At 39.9% G+C, this 9,525-nt stretch overlaps 1 protein-coding gene across 1 annotated transcript in view; it reads left to right on the plus strand.

Annotated features, from left to right (window-relative positions):
- Nucleotides 1–881: 881 nt before the first annotated feature.
- The window catches only part of LOC107710599 (polypyrimidine tract-binding protein 2), a 14,191-nt gene continuing 5,547 nt past the window's right edge, over nucleotides 882–9,525 (plus strand). Inside the window, exons 1-9 of the mRNA XM_016515410.1 lie at nucleotides 882–977; nucleotides 1,670–1,700; nucleotides 1,907–1,996; nucleotides 5,676–5,819; nucleotides 5,937–6,095; nucleotides 6,635–6,745; nucleotides 7,078–7,276; nucleotides 7,612–7,671; nucleotides 8,327–8,442. Coding sequence (XP_016370896.1) covers nucleotides 970–977; nucleotides 1,670–1,700; nucleotides 1,907–1,996; nucleotides 5,676–5,819; nucleotides 5,937–6,095; nucleotides 6,635–6,745; nucleotides 7,078–7,276; nucleotides 7,612–7,671; nucleotides 8,327–8,442 — 918 coding nt within the window. The 5' untranslated portion in view covers nucleotides 882–969. The remainder of the gene's footprint in view (nucleotides 978–1,669; nucleotides 1,701–1,906; nucleotides 1,997–5,675; nucleotides 5,820–5,936; nucleotides 6,096–6,634; nucleotides 6,746–7,077; nucleotides 7,277–7,611; nucleotides 7,672–8,326; nucleotides 8,443–9,525) is intronic.

The following is a 9,525-nucleotide window of genomic DNA, read 5'->3' on the forward strand; positions in this document are numbered from 1 at the left end:
TTTTCAACTTGGTAGCTACCAACCTCAAACCCTCACACTCAGCCCGGGCCCATATGCACGTGCATACCCAGATGCTATGTCCCTGTTTCCATGATATTTCCAAGCACGGAAATCAGTAATAATTGTGTATTGTTTCCAGGATTTCCATAAGGGTGGAAGTCTTTGATAACAATTATAATGTAGCTGTCTATGCTGCAGAAAACGATGATTTTTTTTTCTTATTGTTGTTTTTGATGATGAACTTTTAAAGGGGTCATATGATGCTGCTAAAAAGAACATTATTTTGTGTATTTGGTGTAATGAAATGTGTTTATGCGGTTTAAAGTAAAAAAAAAACATTATTTTCCACATTTTTTTTGGCAAGTTCATCCACCATGTCTTTGGTGTTTAATTTAAGACTTTGTGTATTGTCATGGGAAAGAATGGCAACTTTCGCTAGACTTTCTCTTTCAATAAAAAATTATTAAAATGAAAGAAAATAATTAAAATGTGCAGGTGTTGCTGAAGCTAGATATGATACAGATGTGACACAGTCTTTTCAACTTGGTAGCTACCAACCTCAAACCCTCACACTCAGCCCGGGCCCATATGCACGTGCATACCCAGATGCTATGTCCCTGTTTCCATGATATTTCCAAGCACGGAAATCAGTAATAATTGTGTATTGTTTCCAGGATTTCCATAAGGGTGGAAGTCTTTGATAACAATTATAATGTAGCTGTCTATGCTGCAGAAAACGATGATTTTTTTTTCTTATTGTTGTTTTTGATGATGAACTTTTAATATCAGTCACCCAGATCGCTCTGAGTAGGCTATCTGCTCGTCGGTTCGGCTGTGTCTCGGCAGTGTTCGGGTGACTCCGTGAATAACAGACTCTCCTCCATTTCGCATAGTTACGCGCGTGTGTTGAAGCCAAGGCTCCTCTGCTCCTGCGATCGGTATCACACCGTGAAGAACGTTTTCCCTGCAATGGACAGGTAAGACTGCGTTGTTTATAGAATAAAAGAGAAAAAAATATGCAGTTTTTAGTAGCTTGAGTTCATTCTGAAACGAGTTTAGTCGCAATCTTAAGCGTTCTGACAAGGCCGCTCGCGCAGACTGTTGATGCATAAACCAATGTTGGCTAATGATAACAAACGCATGCGAGCTCCGCAGATCATATTTTACCGCTAAATAGATGCGATGTGTATACAGAATATCAAATAGCAGCGTTCTGAATAATTTAATTTCAGTCTGTGAATTGTTTCGTATTATATTATCAACAGGGACGTGTAATGTAGTGTAGCACCGCTGCTAACGGTACTGTTGCTTCGCGGCGGGCGCGTCCGATTTCCTTTGTTTGAAATGTAACGGTCACTCCCCTCCACGAGCTGAATATTAATTTGTCGTTACTGAATACGACTTTATTATGCATAATTTGCTTTTCAACTCAGGTTTATACAAGCATTATTAAGCCTCGTATAACAAACTGCTGACAATACTGACCACACTTAAGTGTTCCTTAAAATATTACATTTTGTTATTATACTGTAATATTTGTAACGTTAAATGAGAAATTAGTGTACGTTATTGATGACATTGTGTTCAGTCGTGACATCAATGTGTTTCGACAGTGTAACAGAACAAACAGCCCAGAATTTATAGGCATTTTTATATTTTCTCTCTACAGCATTGCAAGCGATGTTGCAGTTGGTGTGAAGGTAAGTGTTTTTTTTCTTGTTTTAACGTAATTTTAAGATATTTTATCAAAATGTATGCAAAAATCTGAGAGTGGAACCATCCACACAGGTCCATATTATTTGGGGGGAATGTCCATAATGGAATGATGTAAAGTTATATGACTCATCAACATTTTAATCATTTGAATGATTTACTGAATCTGCAGTGTACATCTGTGTCTTTCTAGAGAAGCTCAGATGAATTGCTGTCTGGCAGTCTGTACAACAGTCCAAACTCTTCAGTCACTGGTAAGAGGGGGAATAAAACTCTAAATTGGGTGCAATCAGTATAGATTTTTTTTGTGTGAAATTGATAACCGAAAACTGTGCCTACATGAATACAAAAAATGAAAACTCCACAGAATGGCCAGAGGTTTGAGAACTTTGTCAATCACAAAATTCTACATGCCCCTATTGCGTGTCTAGAATGTAGTACCATTTTAAAGCAATAAGCCCTAGAAGCTGTGCCTTACAACTATTTTAGAACAGCTAAACCCCCTAAGCTGCTCTTAAATCACTAAAATCCTTGGCTTTATAGGGCTTATTGCTTTTATAAAATGGTCGCATGTACCTGGCAAGGTTTCATAAAATATGCACACAGCAACAAAAATATAAAGATTTATTGATAACAAATTATAATTCTTTTGCCAACAAATGTAGTTCTTCAGATAACATTTATCAACACAGCAACACTCAGATGTAGTGGCACAGTAATACTCCTGTAATAAGGTCACAGGTGTGTGTTTAAAGAGCATTTTGTTACAGTTTCAAATGTGGCTCATCCAATCATAATCAAGGGCAGGAACTGTCTGTCTATTAAAGGGTTAGTTCACCCCAAAATGAAAATTCTGTCATTAATTACTCACCTTCATTTCATTCCAAATCCGTAAGACCTTTGTTCATCTTCCGAACACAAATGAAGATATTTTTGATAAAATCTGAGAGCTCGCTGACCCTCCCATAGACAGCAATGCAACTGCAATATTCCCAGGTCCAGAAACGTAGCAAGGACATCGGTAAAATAGTCCATGTGACATCAGTGGTTCAACTAAAATTTTACGAAACTACGAGAATAAAACAATAATAACATAATTTATACAACAATACTTCTCCCAGAGTTATTCATTTTTGGGTGAACTAACCCTTTAATGCACTTTTTATCTAATCTAAATCCATTTTATATAAGACACATTTTTCAGGTGTCCCTGACTAGGGATTTGCATAGTCGAATCAGAATTTTTGAATCTTGCCGATAGTCGACTGATAGTGAAATCATATGTTTGGGGGGGGGGCGCAAAATACATTACATTCGACAGTCATAAAAATGTGTAACGGATGCCTCGCAGACGTAAACGGGGTAAATAATGTTTATGTTTTGATTAATAGATAGTTAACTTTGGCTGGCCACATATCTTGTTGTTTATTACTTATAAGAGCTGATGAAACTGAAGATTTGCACAAAATAAAACCAAATAATCCACACATAAGATGAAATCAACAGATGCAAGAAGTATTCGATGAAGCCCATGTGCATGTTTACTATAACTGTATAAAGATTTTCACGGGGGAAATGAACAAATCCTGCTAATTTTTCCGGCTTTGAAGCATAGCCTACTACCACATAAAACTTTATGCGATCGCATAAATATGAGCTGCTGTGAAAACTGCTCAAACTCAGCTAGTTTTATCCAGGCCCGGTTCCAGAATTAAATACCGAGGATGCTTTAGAAAGTGTGCTCTAACTTTAATGCACATAAATTTTCACGTATATTTTTGTCCCGTCCATTGCTCTTTCGAGTTTGAATCCCGCATAAATATGCGCATGCCATTCCTGAAACTTTGCAGCGTGTATGTGGCCGAAAAGTAAAAGTTTTATAAAAATTCTTAATTGGATTATATATAGCCTAGAAAGCACACAAAGAGCACTCCATTTAAAATCACTAAAAAGCTGTCCCTCGTCGTCTTAGCGCAATCTCATAAAGTTTTGTTTATAATGAGAGGATTTGCAAGCTTGCACTGGACAAAAATAAAACTTTTAATTTTCTCCAGAGCGCAAACAAAGATATGCTTTGGATAGTTTGCCAGATGAGTTTCGCCAGTATGATAGTGAATAGATAATATCTCAAATTTTTCGGCGCCTATGTTCACAGCGTCCAAAAATCAAATTAGAACCAGCTGAAATGTTTTGAAATTTTGTGCCCTACCTGATCGAAAAATCCAGTCTTTCACTCTGCCTGTGTGAATTTGAGTGTTGTTAAAGATTTAAATCCCTGGCGCTCCTCTGTCGGTCATGGATCACGGAAAGCGAAACTTAAATCTGTCACAGCAGTGGTTGGATTTATTTACGCATGTTAAAAATATTTATTAAAACCTTCTTTTTCACATTCTTATTTACAGCATTATCATAATAAGCTGTATATTAACTTATTGGGAGAAAACCTGTAGTTGAAATCCGACATTGAGCACCCCCGTATAGCCTAAATGGCATGATCCTTGTTTTGTGGTAGTCGAATCAGGCTCATCCTATCGAATCTTCGACTATTCGGGGTCACTCCTAATTCCATTGATTTATTTGTTTTGTAAATTTAATGCGAATATTGAATCGCAAAGGTAGAGAATATGTTCTATACTGTAATAAAGGCTTGTCGATTAGCACTGGATTATAAATTTACTTTTTTTTTTATTATGAAAATACCCAAGATCAGTTCAAGCATTTCTATTTCCTTTTTATTCAATCACAGTGATAGCTAGATACCTTTGTCAATATTAGGGATTTCCTGGAGCATTATGAGCTCCATCACATCTGTGATGCATATTTAGAGTTTCTGTGAGAGGGCACCCTCTGGTGTCCAGTATGAATGAAACAGACATTATATGTGTTTAGGGCTCAGTTATGTGCACTCAGTCCTATTTTGGGCATAAACAGGAAAAAATAATACTTCTCTCTAAATAAATTTTAAGTAAACATATGATAATCCATGTTTTTCTCCAGTGTAAAGTGTACAGATGTTTTCCCCCCACTGTGGATGCATAAAAGGTAGGGGTGCTTTGATCAGGATTTTTGAGGCCGATCACAGAAAGCAGTATCTGCCGATACCGATCACTGATACCGATCTTTTTAAAGCCGTCTTTTTATCATTTATAACTATTTATAGTGATGCTCCAATCAGGATTTATAGACATTTATTCAGGGCCTGAATTTCATTTTTGAAAATGGGGGGAATTCCCTTCTTAGGTGACTCTTGTGAGAGGGGAAATTTAAAATCTACATCGTGTTGACGTTACAATTTGTGACGTGGCAAAGGACTATAGTACATCGATGACACATCGGTGTCTATTAAAATATTCATGAGACTGCATGTTCTTATCCTATGAGAAGACGCTTCGCTTAATTATTCACAACAGCAAGTGTTGATTTGCTATGACGGATGCTTCAGACTGTGAGACTGCGTTCATTAACTGAGAGAAATGTTCATGGATCAAAGGAAGGAGAATGTTTGTTTTTGCTTTGTAATAAGAGTTCGGCACAAACGCGTTTCACTTAGTGAGTATAACCGTTTTACAGCTCTGTGACACAAGCCGTCAAAATGCTTATATAAACGCAGCAGAATAAGCCTAAAAAGTTCAGAGGTGCAACAGCGCATTCATATATATGTTTTCGATGCAGAGTGCAAATGGCTGTGCATTTATTTGTGTTTTTAACTCGATGAGAGTGAAATGAAACTGTCTGAACCCGAAGCTGTGTGTGTTGTCTTTCTCCCCTCTTCCCCCTCCGCTCCGCTGCGCACCACGCCCACTTTTTTAGCATTTTTTAAAACTGTAGTGAGAACTAACCAATGCTGAAACGGGGTTTCATGACCTTTTAAAGCTGTTTTTCAAATTGGGTGAACAAAGTTTTTGCTCATTCATTTGGAAAAAGAGCTTCTTTCTTCATTTTGAACATTTTCCCTCAATTAGGCATTTTTGGAGCTAGGAACAGAGGAAGCAGCTGTTACCATGGTGAACTATTACACAGCTGTTACACCTCAAGTGCGTAATGTCCCAGTGTTCATTCAGTACTCCAACCACAAAGAGCTCAAGACTGACAGTGCGCTCAACCAGGTTAGAAAATGCACTCCTCCTTGTTTTAATTTTTCAGAACTAAAATGCTATCAGCAACAGAAGTGTGTAATTAGCGTAGTTCTAGTCCTAATCGGTTCCCTTGCTTTCCTTCCAAAGCGAGCTCAGGCTGTGCTACAGGCGGTGTCCGCGGTCCAGGAGGGTGGCTCTCCAAGCTCGGCGGCCGGCGAGAGTGTGTTAACGCCTGCCCCCAGCCCAGTACTGCGAATAATCATCGACAACATGTTCTACCCAGTCACCCTGGACGTCCTCCAACAGGTCACTGGCCACAGCAGGCATCCATCTGGAATAAACTGCAGTTTAAAAAAAAACAGCCGAATGTATTTTTACACTCTCATGTAGAGACCTGCGCGGGACGGATTTTTCAGTCCCGCTCCCGCAAGATTCTGTCCCACGCCTGCCCGCTCCCGCAGAAATATATCTTATCTGGTCCCGCTCCCGCCCGCAACATTCATGTTTTGTCACGCTTCCGCCTGCAAAAGCCCGCATGAAAGTAATCTATATAGTTTTTTCAGTACATCGAAGACATTTACATGAAATGGTTCTGTAACATCTCCTAAGCTCCACACATCCCAGCATAAACATTCTCAAACCACTGTTATTTTTAACAGAAAAACAAGCATGGGCTGCTGCGTGCATGGTTTGGCATGGCAGAATGCGATTCTGAACATTCATTAATCTTAGGTTAACACCCTGTTGCATTGGGTCCCGCGGTGGTCCCGCGGTACTCCTGCGGGAGTGCAGGTCTCTACTCTCATGACTCTGAATTAACAGGACTTTGCACTGATCTCTCTTAGATCTTCTCCAAGTTTGGGACCGTCATGAAGATAATCACATTTACCAAAAATAATCAGTTCCAGGCTCTTCTGCAGTTCAGTGACCCAGTAAATGCCCAGCAGGCCAAACTGGTGAGTGAACGAAGAGGAGGATTGAAACCACTGCAAAATCTATAAATGTGTAATGATGTGCCAAAGCACTGTTATGAGATTTTTAATGTGATGGTTATGGCCACAGGCAAATTATGATCCAGTCATATGTTGGTTTAGTACCTTTCTTTCATTTATGTGATGAAATGACTGCAGTTGTCATTACTTGTAGAGGAGCGTTTTTATTACTTTGAGCCTGGGCCCTACATTACGTGCTGGCTGTAATTATTCTTATCCTTATTCACCCATGTCATAGAATAACAAATGTCTTGCTCTCATCCTCCGTCTCTCTTTTTTGCTTCCTTTCATTAAAGTCCTTGGATGGCCAGAACATATACAACTCCTGCTGCACTTTGCGCATCGACTTTTCCAAGCTGGTCAACCTGAATGTAAAATACAACAATGACAAAAGCCGGGATTACACCCGGCCAGAGCTGCCCGCAGGAGACGGTCAACCGCCCGTGGACCCGTCTGTGGCTGCCACTCTCAGCAAAGATTCCACCTCCCTGCTCGGTAAGTTAAAAAACGCTCTCGCGTGTGCTTCAAACACAATCGTTGCTCAATCACACCTTTAAGACCCATCTTTCCTGTCATTCTCTGACATGCATCATCATCTCCTGTCTGCATAGCTTCAGTTTCAGAGCAGGGTAGAGGTGTGAATGCTTCCCCTCTATTGTGATTCATGAGAGTTTTCTAGTTCTTAGTGGAAAATGGGTCAATGGTGCCTGAAATGCAATCCCGTCTAATTGATGTGCCATTCAAACACGTTGCTTTACATTTTTGCCGCTTCCACGGCCCCCAGTCTGTGTTTGATCCCGTAAGACTTTGACTGTACACGTTCTCCTTAGGTACTCCCTCTGGAATGGTAACTTCCTACTCTAGTGGTGGAGGGTTTCCATCTTCTCTAGGTACCTATTCTTCCATTTACTTTCCTTTTTCCTTTTGATTTTCTAACCCTACTTGAATGCGCTCTTCCTTCTGAAGGACAGGGACTTTTCCAGTGCTGTCAGAATTGGCAGGGCTTTCATGTTGAAACCACCCCAACCATTTGTCCTGACTTGACATGCAGGATTCATAAACAGTGTCGTTATTTGTCAAAGCATAAATCTGAAGCTGCAACAATAAGCCCTTCCATTCTGCATTATGGGCCTGACGTAATAGATTGACACGCACACTAATTAGGGACCCGTATTTCAGACAGACTGGCAATCCAAACTGCCAAACACGAGTTCCCTTTAGCTAAAGCAGAGCGGCCTATTGAGTGGCTAACTACAGAGAGCAGAGAGGGCCCAAAAAGCAATTTTGTTCGGATATTGCTCTAGAGTGCCAGTCTGTGTGAAATCGGTTCAGATAGCGATCTGCCTAGCGGCAGATATTGACTCTGGGATGTGGGTTTGCCCGAGGTGTGTGGTGTTGGCTGCGTAACTGGATGTGCTTGGTGTGGTGGGTGCAGACAGGTAGAATGCATGGCCACAGGGCAGATCCGACTGAGATGCTGAGCAGTAGGCTCTTCTGGGTTGTGTGAGCTGACACGGTCCTTCCTCTCTTCTCCTCTCTCTGTAGGGGCCATCAGCCCTCTGAGTGCAGCAGCAGCAGCGGCGGCAGCAGCAGGGAGGGTGGCGTTGTCTGGACATACGGGACCTGGCGGAGTGCTCCTGGTCAGCAACCTCAACGAAGAGGTCAGTACACACCCACAACACACACACACACACACACACACATCCCTGCTCTCTCTGTTCATTCTTTTCATTATGTCAGTCAGGTCACTGTATGTCTCAGGTTTTATATGTTCAGTCCTCATCTGTTAAAAGATACTTTTTGAGTTGGAGGGGCCTTCACGACATTTAGCAGCAGAGCAGTGTTAACATACCAGGGCTCGCAAAATTTCAAAATCCCTGGTAGCCCTTCGGGCAGGTACTCTTCAGATTTTGGTAGCCCGAAAATTAATTTAACTAGCCCAAATAAAAAAAATATATATATTTTTTTAAATATAGAAAATCAGATAGGAGTTTAAATGTCAATCAAAAATATTTTCAATACGCAAATATCAACAAATATGAAGGAAGGCATTTAATTTCACTATTTACAGTGTATCTGCAGAATTTTTTTAAATAAATTTAAGGCAATTTGTGATCCATTTTAAGAGCTGCACAAGTAAAATGAACACAGTATGAGTGGGGTTGGACAATGTCTATGGTAACATACAGTATTGAGCTATAAAATTACATGATTTACAGTTCAGATACAGGTTTTCACAAAAACAAAAATCTCATACAACAGCATTTCAGCCTTTAGACCATTTTTATGAAAAGTCAAGCATATAAATTATTGTCAATTTAAAACGTATGAATATTACTGTATTAATTGTTTAGATTTTTAGAAGGCACATTAACTTCTTTTTATGTGTTTGCTGCGTCAAAACATGAGTTGATATTTGCATTGATCTGACCATAAACAGCAAGGAATGCTTACTGGAAATACAAATTAATTCTCTGCCATGAGGTGGCGCTTTAGGAGCGCTGAAATATTGCGGTTTCTCCGGTAACGGCTGTACACAAAGCAGCTAGCGCTCATAAACGCTGCTTTATCAGGAATTATAGGTAAAATGAAATTAAAATGCCAACGACACGTTTCTGAGGACAGTCGGTTCCCTTCAGATACATTCAAATAAAGACATCCGAGCCGCGTTTTGACTTGAAATGTGCATCGCTCATATTTATTCAATGACATCATTGCCTTTTGAAGTTTAATCCAGCCATATC

The sequence above is a fragment of the Sinocyclocheilus rhinocerous genome, unplaced genomic scaffold (assembly GCF_001515625.1).
Source record: "Sinocyclocheilus rhinocerous isolate Xijiao unplaced genomic scaffold, SAMN03320098_v1.1 scaffold507, whole genome shotgun sequence".
Taxonomy (NCBI): Eukaryota; Metazoa; Chordata; class Actinopteri; order Cypriniformes; family Cyprinidae; genus Sinocyclocheilus; species Sinocyclocheilus rhinocerous.